General features: G+C 54.0%; 8 protein-coding genes across 8 annotated transcripts; 5 read left to right on the top strand and 3 right to left on the bottom strand.

Moving 5' to 3' along the window:
- Positions 1 to 347: 347 nt before the first annotated feature.
- On the top strand, positions 348 to 1,541 carry CLAFUR5_07197 (uncharacterized protein; the record flags this gene model as incomplete). The annotated part of the gene is made up of 1 exon (XM_047906345.1): positions 348 to 1,541. One exon carries the CDS (start codon positions 348 to 350, stop codon positions 1,539 to 1,541), a length of 1,194 nt encoding a protein of 397 aa, XP_047762833.1.
- A 527-nt stretch (positions 1,542 to 2,068) lies between these two features.
- CLAFUR5_07196 (P-type cation-transporting ATPase) lies at positions 2,069 to 4,423 on the bottom strand (the record flags this gene model as incomplete). Its single annotated transcript, XM_047906344.1, has 1 exon — positions 2,069 to 4,423. The coding sequence occupies one exon, from the start codon at positions 4,421 to 4,423 to the stop codon at positions 2,069 to 2,071; it is 2,355 nt and encodes a 784-aa protein (XP_047762834.1).
- Positions 4,424 to 7,014: 2,591 nt separating this feature from the next.
- On the top strand, positions 7,015 to 7,550 carry CLAFUR5_07195 (uncharacterized protein; the record flags this gene model as incomplete). The annotated part of the gene is made up of 3 exons (XM_047906343.1): positions 7,015 to 7,190; positions 7,248 to 7,387; positions 7,438 to 7,550. The coding sequence occupies 3 exons, from the start codon at positions 7,015 to 7,017 to the stop codon at positions 7,548 to 7,550; spliced, it is 429 nt and encodes a 142-aa protein (XP_047762831.1).
- Positions 7,551 to 7,861: 311 nt separating this feature from the next.
- CLAFUR5_07194 (uncharacterized protein) lies at positions 7,862 to 8,435 on the bottom strand (the record flags this gene model as incomplete). Its single annotated transcript, XM_047906342.1, has 2 exons — positions 7,862 to 8,078; positions 8,233 to 8,435. 2 exons carry the CDS (start codon positions 8,433 to 8,435, stop codon positions 7,862 to 7,864), a joined length of 420 nt encoding a protein of 139 aa, XP_047762832.1.
- Positions 8,436 to 8,764: 329 nt separating this feature from the next.
- CLAFUR5_07193 (uncharacterized protein) lies at positions 8,765 to 10,879 on the top strand (the record flags this gene model as incomplete). Its single annotated transcript, XM_047906341.1, has 1 exon — positions 8,765 to 10,879. One exon carries the CDS (start codon positions 8,765 to 8,767, stop codon positions 10,877 to 10,879), a length of 2,115 nt encoding a protein of 704 aa, XP_047762829.1.
- A 91-nt stretch (positions 10,880 to 10,970) lies between these two features.
- Positions 10,971 to 11,663, top strand: CLAFUR5_07192 (uncharacterized protein; the record flags this gene model as incomplete). Its single annotated transcript, XM_047906340.1, has 1 exon — positions 10,971 to 11,663. One exon carries the CDS (start codon positions 10,971 to 10,973, stop codon positions 11,661 to 11,663), a length of 693 nt encoding a protein of 230 aa, XP_047762830.1.
- Positions 11,664 to 12,974: 1,311 nt separating this feature from the next.
- On the top strand, positions 12,975 to 14,084 carry CLAFUR5_07191 (uncharacterized protein; the record flags this gene model as incomplete). The annotated part of the gene is made up of 5 exons (XM_047906339.1): positions 12,975 to 13,207; positions 13,265 to 13,365; positions 13,421 to 13,546; positions 13,607 to 13,782; positions 13,833 to 14,084. The coding sequence occupies 5 exons, from the start codon at positions 12,975 to 12,977 to the stop codon at positions 14,082 to 14,084; spliced, it is 888 nt and encodes a 295-aa protein (XP_047762827.1).
- A 1,040-nt stretch (positions 14,085 to 15,124) lies between these two features.
- Positions 15,125 to 17,695, bottom strand: CLAFUR5_07190 (Vacuolar aminopeptidase 1; the record flags this gene model as incomplete). Its single annotated transcript, XM_047906338.1, has 1 exon — positions 15,125 to 17,695. One exon carries the CDS (start codon positions 17,693 to 17,695, stop codon positions 15,125 to 15,127), a length of 2,571 nt encoding a protein of 856 aa, XP_047762828.1.
- Between the last annotated feature and the right edge of the window lie 182 nt (positions 17,696 to 17,877).

The raw sequence follows: 17,877 nt of genomic DNA, 5'->3' as shown, positions 1-17,877 counted from the left end.
CTCCACCAGAGCCTTCGCTCGTATCGTGCTCAAGCGTCACATCAGCAATACTCTGCGATTAGCAACACCTGGGCCGCGTCACATGTCATGGCTGACTGTGGCGTTCTCTATGTTGAAGGGCTGGTGGGTATATCATCTTGGACGACTTCCTGCCTACACTACTTTTCCTATCATCAGAACCATACAGCAACAAGCAACACCATTTTTCTTGTCTCCTTATTTCCTTATTTCCTTGCGTCTGTCAGAGGTCACCTTCGCTCAAGGCCTCCTCGTCTCTCGCTTCAAACAGCTTTAATCAATACCACCAGAACACATTTTACCTAGCATCCTTTGACCGATCGAGCAAGATGCAGTACACAATCTCAGCCTTCGCCATCATTGGCGCAGTATCTGCTCTTCCTCCTGCTCCAGAGGCGTATGGCTACCCGCACCCACCGCCACCGGCATACAACACAACGATCAGCTCAAGCAGTTCATCGACATGGAGCGCGTCTTCGACTTCAAGCAGCACCTGGACACAGGCACCATCATCGTACCCATGGTCTTCGTCCTCCAGCAGTGTCTCGAGCTCAACGACCAAGATCGTGCCTCCTCCAAGCGGCTACCCGCACTCAAGCCGCACTAGCACTACTAGCTGTAGCACCTCAACTTCGAAGGTGGTGCCTCCACCAAGTGGGTATCCCCACCCAGGTCCTCCTGCACACGAGCCTCACCCATACCCAACTGGCGGTCATCCAAAGCCGCCTCACCCACATCCTACCGGGAGCTACCACCCTCAGCCTCCTGTGACCACGAAGCCTACGACCACGCAGACCGTCATTGGCTACATTACGACAACCAAGACTGCCACGATCACGAAGACCGTCCCGACTCTTGTGCCATGCTCCACCGAGACTTCCTCCAACGGCCAGCACTGGTGGACTACTTACCTCTCGACTTCTTACGTCACAATCACCACGACTTCATGCGACACTACGGTCTACCCAGCGCCAACGCCATACCACCCAGGAGGCCACCCTCAACTACCTGGTTATCCATCGCAACCTCAGCCACAGCCACAGCAACCTGGCAGTGGAAAGCCAGGTCAGGGTCAACCACAACATCCTGGCATTCCCATCATTCCAGGTCAGAGCTACTGCCCAGCTCCCGTGACTGTCACGCAGACCATCACCGCCATCGACAGCAAGCCAACACCTCCTACTGGTGGTGAGTGCAAGCACTGCGCAACCGAGACCATCGTCATCACTCTTCCCCACGACTACACCACCACGATGACCGAAACCTACACCGCTCCACCCAACAAGCCAACTCACGGCGGTAAGCCACGACCATGGTACCCAATTCCAGGCACCACCACCGTAAAGCCTCATCCAACTGAATACCAACCACATCCATCTGAGTACCACCCGCACCAAGCTCAGCCGTCCGGCTACAAGCCGCAGCCACACTCTAGCAGCAGCAGCAGCGCCAAATCTAGCTCTACCTCGACATCTACCTGGGGAGCACAGCCATCTGCCTATGGATACAAGCACCAGTGGTAGGGTTTGATTGGTGCCCAGTGTACGGAGTCGACAGATGCGGTGTGCAGAACAGTATATGATCAGTAATTACGAATGGAAGACAGTCCTTTGACACAGCGTGATTAGGATGAGGGATGATTGGGGAATATCATAGCGGCGGCGCTTTCACTTATAGACATAGATTGGGAAGTAGTCCAGCTTGGGAGCTGCTACTTGGAGTAGATTCACTTGAGATTTACAGCACTTTTTAATGTGAGCACGATTCACTTCATTACGCGGTTTGCACGATAAACGCCGTCTACACAAGTATCCGTGAAGCCCATGAGGTTGCCTGCCAGAAACATTATGAACTGATCAGGCGGCCCTATGACGAATGCAACTGACAATCACAGGAAGAACTTCGTGCCAGCGGCTTCGTGCTAGTATAATGCAAAGACTGTCCAGCTTAGCGCTACTGATTTGGAAGACACCGTTGAGCTGCTTCGTTCTCTGACGCTCGATCGAAGATGTTGAAGTCCCCGTTAATTGCTCAGCACCCCTACGTAGCCTCATCCGCGCCTCCAAGCAAGACTCGCCGCAGCTAGAATGACGGGCCCAACACTCGCTATCTCACCAAGTCCCGCATAGGCTGGCGGGATGCGAAACTTGACGAAGGCACCTGCGGCGAGCAGGATGGCAAACAGATTGTAGACAGCCGTCCAGATGAAGTTGAACTGGATGCGCCTGAAAGCCTTCTTGCTCGTGTCCAGCAGGCTGATGATTCCATCGAGTCCACCTAGCAGTACGACGTCGGCAGCAGCTCCGGTCAGATCAGAGGCTGTGCCAATTTGAACACCGATATCTGCTTGGGCGACAGCTATAGCGTCATTCGTGCCGTCACCACAAAAGAGCACGGTCTTGCCTGCTTGTTGAAGGTTCTCGATGTATTGTTGTTTCTTCGCGGGCGAGGCGCGGGACACAATACAAGAGGCTTCGATACCAACGGCCCCTGCGACGTCTGCTACTGATTTCGGGTTGTCACCGCTGACGACGTGGCAAGTGAGATCTTGGGCTTGAAGCTTGGCCACCACAGAGTGCGCCTCCTCGCGGAGTGTACTCTTCAGACCGAAGACGGCGATCAGACGATCGTCAATGGTCAGGCAAAGGACTGTCATCGCGCGAGCAAGGAGATCAGCAACGACTTCGTCCTGCTCAAGATTCAGCCAGAATGGATTGCCGGCTTTGACGCTCGATCCATTCCACAACGCCTGTACGCCGGAGCCGGGGACTGACTGTATCTGCTCCAAAGACGCTTTCGAGATCGGTAAAGAGTCCGTGTAAGCTGCGACTGCCTCAGCAACGGGATGCTGACTGCCATCCAAGACTGCTCGGAGAACACCGGTAGTGGTGGCATCGTCCAGTTTCGTGGCAAACGTCTCGGACTTAACAACACTCAATTTGCCCGTGGTCAAGGTTCCTGTCTTATCAAAGACGATGTCTGTGGCCTTGAAGCTCCGCTCCAAAGCATCGGAGGCCTTGATGATGACTCCCGCCCGGGCACTGACACCACCCGCAATGACCAGTACCACCGGCACTGCCAAGCCCAATGCGCAAGGACATGATATGGCGAGGACAGCAATTGCATAGGTGATGGCTGTTCCCACAGCACCACCAGCATCATCGTTTCTGATCTCCAATGCAACGCCAATCCAGATGGCGAACACAACGATAGCTATCCCGACCACGGCGGGTATGAACCAGCTCGCTACTTTGTCTGCCAGATCTTGGATTCGCGGTTTGGCGGCAAGTGCGTTTTCGACCAGATTGGCAATGTCCGTGATGCTATTCTCGCCAGGCAGGCGAGTGACCTTGACCGTGAGAGTACCTGAGCCGTTCATGGAGCCTGCGATGACGCTGTCGCCGCTCGATTTGGTCACTGGAGCGCTCTCGCCGGTGATGATGCTCTCATCGACTGCACTATCGCCTGAGTGGATGAGACCATCAGTAACGATGCGAGAGTGTGGGCCTATCTTGACCATGTCGCCGAAGTGAAGTAGCCGAGCATCCACAATGACTGTGTTGTCTTTCTCCACCAGTTGCGCAGTATCGGCCTGCAAGGACCGCGTAGACACAGCTGTGACAGCCTTCACGCGAGCGTAGGCCGCCATAAGCCGACCAAACAATACTAGAGTGATGAGCAACGAACTGGTCTCGAAGAAAGCTTCCTGCTCCAGCTCAAATCCAGCTTCCGCCAGACCAAAGGCGACGATAGAGTACAGATATGCTGCTGTGATGCTCAAGACCACCAACATGTCCATCTCGATGACTCGACTGTACACCAGAGACTTGATCGCTCCAACGTAGAATTCCGGCACAGCAATGGCCTGTACCACTGTTGCCAGGACGAGAGAGATGATCTGAACCGTCTGCTTAGGTATGGGGTTGTTAGACCAGTTGAGTATCACGACCGGAATTGTGAAGACGGCCGATACAATCGTGGCGATGAGCATCTTTCGCAGCCTCTTCTTGCCTTCAGACACGCCAACATCACCTACCGGTGGCGCCAGTTGCATCCCGGGCTCGATGATGCACCGTGCTCCAACAATCCGAGGATCGTAGGTGATGCGATACATCTGCTTCTTGAGCTTCTCCACGGAAATGATGCCAGGACTGGCACAGGCTTCGTAGCTTGTTGCGAGATTAAATGACATCACAACGTCGAGACTCTGATGGCCACTGATTAATCTGCTACACTTGAATCCAGTTTCTTTCTCGATGCGTGAGATCACATCCTGGGACGCGACGACGCCGGTATCAAGGTCGAACTCCGCCGTTTCCGTGACAAATGTGACTTGATGAGATGATACTCCGTCGATAGAGGACATCACGTTGCCCAATTTCCTGACGCATCCTGTGCAGGTCATACCGGAAACGTTGAGTACGACGTGCTCGCGGGCAGCGTCATGCTCGACATCGCTTGAAGTTCTGCCCGCAAAATCAGTGTCACTCTGTCCAGGTATCAGTTTCGTCTTGTCCTTCGAGCATGCAGCATGAATCTCGTCCTCGTCCAAAATCTCAACTACATTCGAACATGCCGACTTCTTCTCCTCGGCCCAGTCATGGCTCTTGCAAGCCTCAATAGAGGCGCCCTTGCCCACTGTTGTCCCTGAGCAGCAACAGAAATGGAGTTGCTCCAGTGCAGTACGGCAAAGGCAGAGACCGCGGTTGATGATGGACTCATATCGCTCGAATGCAGCCTTCAAATGACTGTCGCAGACCTTCGTTGCTGTTCCGGGCGTAGGCTTTTCGATAAGTTTGCAACACTCCTCGGCACATTGATCAGAGCCCTGAGGTTGTAACTTCGTGGTCGAGCTATCAGTATTGCCTTGACTGTCATGTTTTGGAGCATCACTGGCCTTCGAATAGCACCCGCTTGTGACCTCTGCCTTGAGGGAAGTCGATGTACTGCTAGCTGCACCACAAGTTTTCGGCGTAGGCTTGGAAGAGCAACAATCACCTTTCGTGGCCGTCTTCTCACAGTCAGTTGTTATCTTCTTGCAGCAGCTGTCAGCACTGGACACGACGCTTGAGGCTTCCTCGATTTTTGGTGCTGAAGCAGAACCGGTACAGCATCCGGCAGGCTGCTGATTCTCGTGAACGATAGCAGCGGGCAACGCAGAGCAGGCGCTTCCATTTGGGCTGCAAGATACCGCCTTCTCCGACGTGCAACAAGTGCCAGGCATCACAGGCTCCTTGACGACTTCGGCGGCCGTGCCGCACTTGCTTCCGCCTTTCGCGATTCCAGCGCACCCACTGAGTTTTGTAGTTTTAGGGAAATCACACGACTTGATTTGACCGACATTGTCCCCAGAAGTTGAGCAACATTGGTCGGCTCCTGTAGTCTTCGCATTGTTGCTAGCGGTGGCGCCCGGAGCACAGCAAGAGGTCTCGATTTTGGCCTTCTGACTTTCACCACAGCATGCCTTCTCGCAGCCTGCATCTTGGGCTATGGTCTCTTGGCTGGTACAGTCATCGAGTTGACATAGACGTGTAGCGATCCTGCGAATACAGTCATCTATCAATATGAGTTAGTCAGTGAGAAACAATGTGAGGACAGCAGGAAACCGGCATGCCGTTGCATCGACCTGCTGCTCCACGATATCGCATTTCACTCGTCGACGCCATCACGGGTGCATTCAATGTTGTCAGTTTATGTTTCAAGTGTAGAAGGAAGGAGTGGAGAGGATGTTTCTAGCTTGTGTGGGTCATGTGTCATTAAAGTTTTGCTCGGCATGCCGAGCATTCACCCCGCCCTAGTGTGTCAAGTTCGTACTGTATCCAGTGCTCTAGCAGCGACCTCTCTTCTCAATTCTCCCTTCATTCTCATCTCCTTCCTGCTCTTCCATCGGACCACGATGCAATTGAATTAACGATACAAGCCTGACCATCCATAGCGCACCCCGAATGCCGACTGTACGATACGCTGCCACCAAATCACTTTTGCGACTCCAGTAAGCCTCCGAGCCAGAACTCTCGGCGTCTATTCTTCTTTCTCATCGCCACGGACTGTACTGTTTGGGCCGAAGCCGCGGGAGCCCTTCCAACAAGTCACCATTTCCAGCCATACAACTAGCCCTCCGTGGTGAAGTCGTGATGTTGGGAAACTCAGTCGCATGGCAATACTGCGGATACAGCTGTTGTTGAGATTGATCAGCCAGAAAGCAAAATGGTATAGACAGCAGTGAGCGATCATAGTATAGCAACCGCCCACCGCTCTACTACTTGCGATGCTGTGCTTATCATTGAAGCTGTCACAGCTTGACCAATGTTGATAAGATAACCTGTTTCCTGATCGCAAGGCAAGAGTGCGGTGAAGGGCTGTGTGGGTCCAGGGAGGCCAGTGTCACGGGATGTCCTCTAGCGCTCCCGTCTGCGATCTGGTTTCAACTTTCACGGCAAAGGAAACTGCATGTGCCTCTCACTCCTCCACCTGTCATGGTAGCGAACACACAATGGTACTCCGTGGGCAAGTTAAATATCAACGATGAGACAACAATTGATACCAGCTCCAAAGGCCTACGAATCTTGCGACCACGGCCACCACTGTGATCGAGAGGGTATCGAGACACGAAGAGCTGGGGCGCTGTCGAGCCTCTCAGTGACACGGCTTGAGGCGGGCACATGGACATACGATACATGCCTATAAGGGGCACAATAGCTATCCTGAGCGTCAACACTAAGGGACGAAAGACTGTCCATCCATCAAAGTGCTTGCACCATTACATCCCTGCTGCTGCTCCAGCCACTTCCAAGGGTTCTCTCGGTTCCCCAATCGCCCACTCCATACAATGACGCCACAAGATGCGTGAAACTTGAACAAGGCTTGACTTGCGTCAGTGGTGTTGCAGCTGTCCAGCGATAAAGGTATGTAGGTGAAGGTAGCGTCCACTTTGCCGCGTGCGTTCGTCGATCGTAGTTCATTCTCACCCTTCACATACTCAACTCTGACCCAACCATGTCTACCCCAACCAAGACCCCACCAGCAGCGCCGGCGAACAAGTCCTCCACTGTGCCCAAGATAAATCCTGTAGCGAAGAGGACAGAGTCGATCGCTGGGGACAGTGCAGCTGCGACCGCAAAGGATGATACGAACAAGGCGATCGAGAAGTTGGAGACTAGGTTCAAGGCAGTGTATGTAGCTTCTTCGTTTCAACTTCGACGGCATATGATGTCGCTGACATGCGCCAGCAACACTAATAACGTCGCCAGAGTCGCGAACAGCAGAGTCACAAGCAACGATGAGAAGCTGATACCACTTGTATCGTTGAAGAACGGACAGCCTTTAGCCAGGTTTCCGGAGACTGCGAAGGACGTTGGGAAGTCGACGTGTGAGTGCTAAGAGGGCTGTGTCGGAATGCTCCTGTTGACATCAATCCAGTGACACAGATGAATGTATTTTTGACCCAGCTTGATGCCGAGCAAACGGGCAGCGAAGCAGCAAGACGAGAGCGGTTGCGACTGCACATTGGCTTGATTCCCAACCCAGCTTGAACACTCCTTCAACATATGCGTAAGAGTTCCGAGACAATCCGTCGTCAAATCGTTCATTTTTGGTCCCACAAGACAAAGTCCTGACCACCAGGATTGATGGCCTTCCATGGACGCTCCTGGAAACTACTACCATGTATACTCACAGAAGCTGCCTGATCATCAGCGGTAAAGCACCTTGTAGTGGGGTGAGCGTTATTGAAGGAACCTGTCAAGCCCGTGATGGCGTGGTCCCGCAAATTAGGGATTTGTAGCAAATCGTGCTTCCTTTCGCAAGTCTGGTACTTGCAAGCCCCTTCTCCATCATGCAGAGATTATCTTTCCTTTGGAATGATGTACTGCACAGTTCTGGCACCAGTCGCATCGCGCTGCTGTAATCTTGGGATCAAATCGAGGCTGGTCTCACCGACGTCGAACGGGCAGTTTAGCAAAAACAAGATATCGTATTCGGTGGCGGTGACCAGCCACTCGAACAGAACCTTGGGATTGGCGTGAGCAATGTGGTTTTCGCAACATGCCTTCAGTGGGTCTCTTGTGAACCATTCGTTAGCACTGGCACTTCGAAGGTCGAAGACGGCAATACTAACGTGTGCCAGGTTCCGAAGGCTGAATCTTCTGGAATAGAAAAGCCATAACCAGCGTAGAAGATCAGAAGCTTCTCGCCTTTACTCTCCGTCCCTTTCACAATAACCAAGGACTGGACTTCTCCCAAAGCTGCTGCGTAAAGTCGAGTACACCCTCGTCTGGCCTGGTGTCGTCTTCGTCTTCGCCCAGCATGATATCATGAACGGTCCAGTGGAGCTTTGCCAGCGCGTCTCCGAGGGCAGTCATCTCTCTGCTCATAGGCTCGCCTTTGAAGCTGATAAGGATCGCGAATCTTTGAGTCATGTCTGATTCTGCAACGAATGGATAGTGTCCGTGAGCAAGAATTCATCGGCCAGATTTTGGACCGAGGCGGGTGAAGAGTAGGCAGGAGTCTTGCGGGCGGCAAGGCCGATTGAGGATATCTGATGGCTTGGCCATTGTTATGATATGCGGTTGAAGGGCGTCACATGTGGTTTCGTCTGGATGATATGGTGTCTAAGAGTGACAGAAGGAACGAGGTTGAAGGAGGAACGCGCCGAGCGTCAAGCGGACTTCGGCAAGCTTGTGCTATCTACATGTACGGTTCCTGCTCTCGTTGCTCTGTGTCGATACTCTACATTCTTCAGCTCTCAATGCCTCCTCGAACGGGCTTGCGCAGTCGCAGCCTGAGAGTGCTCCACGCTGAGCCGTATGTCTGTCCCTCTTGCGCCTCCCAGCGGACCACACGAACGCGCACGAACGACACTGGGAGAAACACCGCACGAAGCTTCGCAACGCGTCACATCAACCCACTGCAAGCACATGACACACGCCCAAGGCAAGCAAAGCACACGGGTTCCGGAGTGCCGCATCGATTCGCCAGCAACGACAACGGTCTCGCGTCACGAACAGCTGTCAATGCCCCATCGACAGTACCGATTGCATTCCGCGAGCTGCACCAGCAGCTTCTTCTTCTGCAGGACAAAGCCAGCAGCTATGTCGACCTTGCCCGACTACAACTCGCCCTGAGAAGCCTCGAAAGCAAGGACCCGATCATTCGCATTGCCTTCCTGGGTCTGGGAGCAAAAGGGACACGTGCGGCAAGAAAGCTAGCAAGAGCATTGCTGGCCGACGAGCTTGGCGACGAGGCAGAATGGGAGAGGGGACTGCTGCACGAAGATGAGGGCAAGGGCATTCTGCTGAAGTATGGCGAGGCAGATGATGGAGCTGGAGTGCTTGGCGGCTCGCCCGTGGTGAAAGAGATGAGGATACCGAGTCCCAGACTCAAGCGGTGGAACGCCGAAATCTTGGTTTCGGGGCTGAATGCGAGCGGCTACGTATCTTCTGATGCAGCAGAAGGCGCCAAAGAGCTGGAAGAGAGCATACTCGTCCCACCGGTCACGATCCCGGGAGCAGGAAGTAGAGTTGGCTTCGTCCGGTATCCAGTGCATCAGGCGTTGATACTAGCTGAGGGCGTCAGCGGTGCTGTAGAGTTCGGAAAGCTGCCGACTTCGCTGGTGGACGGCCGCCTCATCAATGCTGCGCTGAGTCTGCCTCTGCGCGGACTAGGTGAAATGCAGGAGGCGGGCGCTACCGACATCGAGCTTGCGGAACAGGCGCTGGCCCTCTTTCGAAGTAGCAATGCAAATGGCGCCATCTACAGTCAGCAATGGCAGGCAAGTCGCGTACAGAGCGTATCAAACTGGATTTCGCATCCATCAGACACAACTGAGCCTCGTATGAAGCCGGCTCTGGCGGACATGCTCGAATCGATCCTCTCGCGTGCGCATAGAGTAGTCTCGAGCGCGGAGGTATCGGCCGAGACTGCATCAGCGGCGCTCGCTGTACCAAAGCCGAAGCGACTATCCATCCAGGCCGCCATCAGCTCATGGTCAGAAGAAGCTCATAGAGACCTGCAGATGAACCTGGCGTCGGCTCTACTATCGCCCACTTGGCGCCGGACAACATGGTGGCGCCTCTTCTGGCGGATCGACGAAGTTTCCATCTCTGCTAGTGATGTGTTGCGCCGTGGCTGGCTCGTGGAAGCAGAGCAGAATCTTGCCTTCCTCAGTGGAAGAATCGTGGAGGCAGGACTTGCGACAGTGGAAGAGCTGAAACGGGAGTCCGCATCAGATCCTGCGGCAGAGACTGGCCTTCTCGACAAGGCCATGAAGAACGAGATCGGCGAGTACAAAGCAGTGCAATCTGGGGAGCTGCCCTCCGGCAAGGTCGAAACAGTAGCAGAGCTGATGCAGCTGCCACCCATGTTGGCGCGGGTTGAGGAGCAGAGTGGTTTGAACGCAATGTTTGACCCACCTTGGCCGCAAACGATCCATCTTTCACGACAGCAAATGCTGCATCGCCTCGTGCCATCTATGCATCGCAAGGCACAAGCTCTCATGCTTGCTTCTCTGAGCACGATCGGTGGATCAGGGGCTCTTGCTGGATGGCTGTGGGTAGCATCTGGTGGCGTGGCACTATACGAAGCAGGCGCGATCGCAGCGCTCGGACTTGTATGGGCACTGCGAAGACTGCAAAAGAAGTGGACGAACGATAGAGAAGCATTCACCGAGTCAGCCAGGGAAGACGCCAGGAGAGTGCTCGCAGATCTCGAGAGCAGACTCAAGAGGACAGTCAACGACAGCGGCAGAGTGATCGTCCGCACGGAGGACAAGGCCGAATGGGCAGCAGCTAGAGCGGCGATCGAGGCATGCCACAACGAGCTGGTGAAGGTTGCTGGCGAAAACGATGTCGGATCGCATGATTGAGCCACGATCGACTCGCTCGCAGTCTTCAATAGTGGTGGTGAAACGAATGTGCAAACGCAACCTCAGTGAGTGTGTGCACTCGCCTGCAGCCATGAACGCCCACTACAACGAGCATCGGAATCGCATCAAGTACCATCCTGATAGTAATACCACCAGCAGGCGGCGAGACATGCCGGATCATATCAAAGTCGCGGGGACAGAGTTTCCGAACCCATCCAGCAACAGCACTCCATTCAATGCAACGAACAGGAGCCACCACTTGCTGGAAGTGAACCAAGATACGCTGGATGAGCACATGCGGTCGCAATCACGCTTTAACGAGCAAATTTACTTCCGCCTACATGCACTTGAGGCTGTGATGGACAAAATGCTTGACTGCATTCAAGACGTCCACCAGCGGAGTCGAGCTCTCGAGAAAGCATATCGCGACCTCCAGCAACGCATTCAGAGTGCTGCGAGGCCAGCCACTGACGAGGAAGGGCAACCTAGCGATGCGCCCAGTGCAGCACAATCGACAGATGGTCTTGATCAGAAGCTGGTCCGATCGTTTGTTCTTCCGATCGATGGGGTTCTGCAGGAAGTCTTGAAGGACGCTGGAGAGCACAAACACAAGGAGCCACCAGTGCGATCTGTCTACACCGATGTGCCTGAGCAACGCCACGTCAACGACGAGATCTTTGCCGAGCTCGAAGCGTTTGCGAAATTGTTCAAGGAAAGCAGAGTACCCAAGCTGATCTTTCCTGATGGCAGCGTGCAACAAGTCCGTCAAGATCGCGACAGCTAGTCTACTTCCTTCTGCTCTTCCAACGACTTTTACCACCTCGTAATCTACCTCGCTTCAGCATTCATCAAGATGTCAAACCACCCTCACTCTCTAGAATTCCCACTAGCACCATTACTGGACCATGAACTTCAATTTCTCGAGCTTCTTCACGAACGATGTAGGAGGTTGATCGCACAGACTGCTACTCTTAGCGAGGAAGCTCAGCGATTGTATGATCTGCTTCATCAAAAGCTGGAGCCTTCGGGCGGACGTAGAGACGCAGAAGTTCGAGAACTCGATGGGTTGGTAGAAGAAGTTCTGGGACGGAAGAAGAGGGTTGGCCAGAGGTGAAGATCGCGCGATGGATCTAAAGACAAGACCTCTATGACTCGCCCAAAGTCCTACCGCACACCTTTCCGCGTAACAGGAGGACGTACGGGACATAAAGCTCAGAATGCTACACCTTCCTTCTGTGACGACCCTCTTCACGTCCGGCCACTTCCGAGTTACCTGCATGTGCTGGGGTTCTCCAGTCTTCTCTGTGCACTTCACCTCTTCCGCTCGCAGTCTGTAAGTGTTCTGCATGCTCACCAGAACATTGTACTGTTACAGCGGATAGGTCGCTATAGATTGAAACGACATCCTACTCTCACTTTGCCAGCATCGCCACGATGCATTGCCAATCACTGTCATTGATATTTTCAGCCATCATATTCCAATGACCTGATCCAACAAACCACGACCCTGGCCAAATGCCACCGAATCCGTCCGATCACTGCTGACGGACTCCTACGGATTGCGTCCATCCCCTGGCACCTCCGCATCATCGCATTAGAGGAGACTTATGTACCAGGACAGCTCTAGAACTAGCGTCACCTCACCTGACAACAGCATGGATTCTCCGCACATTTTCCAATGCCAATGTTGAAGCTCTAGCTTCATGTCATATCACCTTTCGCGAACCGAATCTCACTTGTTCCTCTCGACAGCGCCATCTGACTGTTCATCGTTGCGTCCTTGGCTGACACCTCTTACTCAGAGTCGTCGCACTGATCAGTAAACCATCAGCCAGTCTCACAGGTATCCCTTGTATGATGAGCTACTTGCTGCCGAGGAGGCTGCACAGAAGGATCAGAAAGGCATGTGGTCACCTAAGGCGCCCTCGGCAAAGCAATACGTCGACTACAGCGAATCTCTCGAGAAGGCGAAGCCTCCGGCCCAGCTTGATCTCCCACGAAGATGGATTCCTAGCCCGGCGATAGCATTGCCCGCGACTTCGATGCCGAGGTCACTGGCAGATCTCACCAGTTCGACGAAGGTGATCCGGAGAATATGCTCAAACAGATCAAGACCTCCGGAACCGGCAGCGTGACAATTTCGTCCGATCTGTTCGAAAGACTATATCTGCAGCCTAAGATTGTGGGCCCGCCGTTGAAGCATCCGTTGCAGAAGATCTTGGGAAACCCGACACCGTTGGGGATCATTGGGTTTGAGATGAGTCTGATGCCTGTTACTATGCAGTTGATGGATTGGAGGCAGAGTAATGGGTATGGGAGTGCGAATAAGTAAGTCTGCAGAGTGCTCGGGAGGTAGTTTTGAGCTGAGTGTGCTGTGCTTGACAGTGCCGATGTCATCGTTTACGGTGGTGTATTGATGTGGACTGCGGCTTTTCTCGAGCTCTTGTTGGGCAACACCTTCCCGTTCCTGGTCTTTATGTCCTTCGGTAAGGGATCACTTTTCTCCTCACTCTACACGCACAGCTGATAGCGTGAATACAGGCAGCTTCTACGCCGCGTATGGCGCTCAACTCGTACCCTGGTTCGCGACCTACGCATCCTTCTCCGACGACCCCATCAAGAACCCAGCTGCTGGCCTTTCGTCCCCAATATATGCAGCCGATTATGGTATGTCCTTGTATCACCCCAGGCCCCGACAAGTATCACTAATCTAAGATCAATCGACAGGTCACTACTGGGTCGCCTTCACGATCGTAATGTTCTGGTTCTACGTCTGCACCTTCCGCGCAAACGTCCTCTTCGTCCTACTCTTCACCTGCATCACCCCAGCCTGCGGTTGCATTGCGGGGATCTTCTACGAGCTGGCGAATGGTCACAGCGAAAGAGCACACAACTGTCAACTGGTAAGTCACTCTCCTCTGTCCAGCTTCCACAACCCCGCTAACACCACCAGACCGCCGGTGCCCTCCTCTTCTGCGCCTGCTGCTTCGGCTGGTACCTCTTCGCCGGCTTGATTCTGCCAACTGTTGACTTCCCGATCCCGGTCCCGCTTGGTGATCTTTCCACTGTCATACCGGGATTGACGGATTTGACCGGTGATACTGGGGCGGAGACGAGGAAGGAGGGGAATAGGAGCTTGAACCTGGCGAGGTTTGGGAGGAAGAAGAGGGATGATGATGCAATGGTTGATGGGGATGCTGTTTGATGGTGAGGAAAGAGGGTGAGCAGTAGTGGGGCTGTGAGACGCGATGAGGTGGGGTGGAGGTCGGTCTAGTGACACAAAATTATACCCATGATGATGAGCTGTTTGAGTAATGTAATCTGTTTGGTGCATGTGGTGTCGATCCAGGCTGCTGCGGTTTTTCATTGTTGGTGTGCGCTTGTGGAAGTCCTCGTAGGTGCAGCATTGTTGACCTTGGTAGGCGTGATCAGATACTAGGTCCACCCTCCCAGAGATGTCCTCAGGCCTCACTCTCAGTCGGCATCGAAGCAGAAGTCGTGAGGGCGATTATCCTCCCTTGTCCGGCCCACATCCACCGGCTCTCGCTCTCGCCATCCGTTGCATTATTCCCAACAATATTCACACTCTCGCTCACATTCCCGGTCATGTTCCACCTCTCCATATGTACGTGCCCTGCCGTGGTGCTCACTGCATTACCACACTCAGCGAAAGCATCGATCTCGGTAAGGGCAAATGCTTACCAGATCCAACGCCCACCTGGCCCGGAATATGTACCCGGTTACTGAGCAGGCGACGGCCCAAAGGTATCTGCACACGGTAAGCTGAAGCTCCGACTGCATGGCGCAAGTGAATAGAGCTCACGATCAGTCCGTACCACAGCGGGAGGAAAATTGTGAGAATGATGAATGGCAGTAAGATGATCGTGCACATGTTTGAGGTCTGTTGACAGAGGACAGCGATGATCGTGACAATGTTGGTGGCAACGATAGCGGTGGAGATATGGCGATGTTTCGACGACCTCTCGTTGCAATGGGGTGGTGTGTGTAGCAGCAGGCAGGAGGAATAAAGAACACGTCAGACATCGCGGCTATTCTGAAGTGAGGCAGGCACCCAGAATTTAAGAAGCGGCGTGGTGGTAGGCAAGCACGCCGTGGCAGGTGCTCTTACGACAGCAGCAGTTGCTATCGCATCCTTTGCAGGAGTCTCGAGACCTCGTTAGTCATTGCTCTTGCATTCATCGTAGCTCTCCCCAGAGATCGGGCAGCTTCATACATACACGCCATCTAGCCTTGAAACTCTTTGTCCACCCCCTCGAACCCATTCAAGAATCCTGCAAACATGATGACGCCAAGTCCCGGGTCCAACGCACCAGTCGTGGCCCTTATAGAATGCATACTCAACTGCGCCAATCCAGCATCAATACTCCTCACACCAATTGCCGAGCTTAGCATAGGTCCAACAGTGCCGCCCGAAGGAGTTCCATTCCTGATTTGGAAGACCTGCAACTTTGCCCCAACCTTATCCGCACAGCGCTTCAAGATCGTTGTCGAGACGCTGTCGGTCGTCATGTGCCCATTTGAGTCGGCAGCGATTGCGAGCCCGACATTCAGGTGTGGTGCGTGGTTCTCGAGGTATGCGCCGAGGAAGTTGGGATTGGCAGCGTGAGTGACGTCCGAAGAGACCATGAAGGAGTTTGCATAGGTGCGTCCCATCAAGTCGGAATTTGGGTAGTGGCCTGCAAGTGAGCCGACTGCACGCTCCATGGTCGAGGGAAGGAAGTTACCCTTTGCGCCTTGCCGGAGTAGGGAGCCGATCTCTTCGTCGTCAAAAAGGCCGACGACTTTGATGATGCTGCTGTGTGCTGTGTCATTCTTCTGGCTCTCAATCAGAGCCTGGAGCGCAGCCCAGGAGCAGAGCTTGTCGTCGATACGACCGGCGAAGATGAACTCTTTGTTAAGTCCACCAACGGTAGCTGGCTGCAGATCGAAAAGCTCGAGCTCCCAGTTGACAATGTCCGTGTAGCTGCTTGCATTGAGACCAAGCGCTTCGCCAATGACCTTGACAAGAGCCGGAGGCTGGGTTTCGACAAAGTGCCCGACCTTGCCTCCCATGCTGCCAATCAGCGGAGGCTGGCTGTAACCATCTTCATCACCGTATGTCCCGAATGTACGGGAGTCGCTACTGTCCAAGCCAATGATGGGTACCATTTGCGTTTCCTTGTCGAAAGGTCCAGCGGCGGCAGCTCCGAAGTGCGGAGCAAGACTTGGAATGCGTGCGATCGGCCAGTCGAGCTTGACAAGCTTCGTAACAATCTTGTCGCCATCGCGGACATGGACGCGGCCACCAATGCTCAAATCGCGGTCCCACCAGGTGCTGTTCAGCGCGCCAGCATAAGGCGCAACACCGAGCTGCAGGTAGCCTGCTTTGTTAGGCACTTGTGAGATTGGCTTGACCTTCGCAGTGAGAGCATCGACATGGCCCGCTAGGATGGCTGAGCCATTCCCGGGCTTGTACTTTGCACCAACCGCGAAAGCAATCAATGATGAACCATTTCGCTCGATAAAGTAGTATCCTTCGGGCTTGATGTCCCAAGACTCCCGCTCCGACAACTCAGTCCACCCCTTTTGCTTCAGTTGCTGTTTCATGGCATCCACAGCATGGAACACCGTCGGATTCTCTGTCAAGAATTCGCAGAAAGGCTTCGTGTACTTAGCAGCATTCTCGCGCGTTGCCTGCTTGAAGCGAAGTGCCTCTTCATTCGCAGCGTGAGTAGCTGCGAGACCCTTTGCCTTCCTAGTCCGCCTCTTCTCGGCGTCGGTCCTGCACTCATCGCGATGCTGTAGCCATTCGTCGACATTAGCCAACGGCCTTCCATGCTTGTCGTAGCCTGGGACGGGGTCGCTCTCGAAGCTTGACTCCGAGGGACCATGTTGGGTATCGCGCTGCTCTTTCTCGACAGCAAGCCTCAATGCCTCTTCGAGCACAGCAGACTTGTCCGCAGATAACGGTATCGCGCCATCTAGCAGGTGCATATCGAAGCGTTTCTGCCTACACTGCTCTTCGAACCTTTGAACGTGTTCGTTATAAGCTGGGTCAGTGGCTCGCGCCTGGACCAGCCGCTTCTTGTTGTGAGCTTCGAGCATTCTGAGCTGCTGCTCGTAGTCGGGCAGAGAGTTGTACTCATGCTCGCGCGGGTTGAAGTTCTCCGGGAGCTTGATTCTTGCAGGGACGCCGGGCGCTGGTGGATCCATATTGTAGAACTCCTTCCGCTTCATCTCTGTTTCCTGGGATTTCCCTGCTCGGTGTTCTTGTTTGAGGAGTGCCTCCGCTTGCTTGATACGATCACCAAGGTCTTTTGGTAGGCCCAGCAGTAAAGGTCCCCCATCTGCGCCGGCCTCGTTGTTCTGTGGTAGCTTATGCCTTGCAGGCAGGCCTGGACAAAACCTAGCGCTCGCATCGCCTTGTTCCGTTCGCGCCATCATCTTATCGGCTATCTCTTTGCTCTCAGCAGACTGGAGGAATCTCCACGTATCCGACGATAAGCCCGGGGACACCGAAGAGCTTGCCTCCTCAGGACGCTGCAAAAGGTTCTGTATCGAAGGCAGCGATCGTGCCTGGTTGACATGTTTGTTGAATGCAGCCGTTTCCTCGTCCGTAGCCTGGCCTGAGGCTACTTTCTGCATGAGACTTTTCGTGTACGTGTCATCGCCACAGAGCTGCATCGTCGCTCCAGAAGCATCGAGTCTCTGAAGTGGAGGCTCGGGTGTGTTATGGGATGGCACAGGCTGCGAGCCGGTGGTGAAGTGGTTCATCTCGTCGCGGAGGGACTGCATGGATGCCACGTTACGGACCATTACGTGGCTGAGATGTGGAAGACAAGAGTGAAGTGATATCTGCGAGTTTGGAGAGGCAAACTTAGCTCTTTATGTCTGAGGAAGGGGAGATGTGGTGGTGAGGTCTGATCAGGTCAAGTTGCCTTGCGATGGCATGCTGTGCAACGTCCGGTGAAGCTCGCAAGCTCGCAACGCTAGCCTAT

Source organism: Fulvia fulva, chromosome 6, assembly GCF_020509005.1.
Source record: "Fulvia fulva chromosome 6, complete sequence".
NCBI classification, from domain to species: domain Eukaryota; kingdom Fungi; phylum Ascomycota; class Dothideomycetes; order Mycosphaerellales; family Mycosphaerellaceae; genus Fulvia; species Fulvia fulva.
This window is presented reverse-complemented; position numbering and strand designations above follow the sequence as displayed.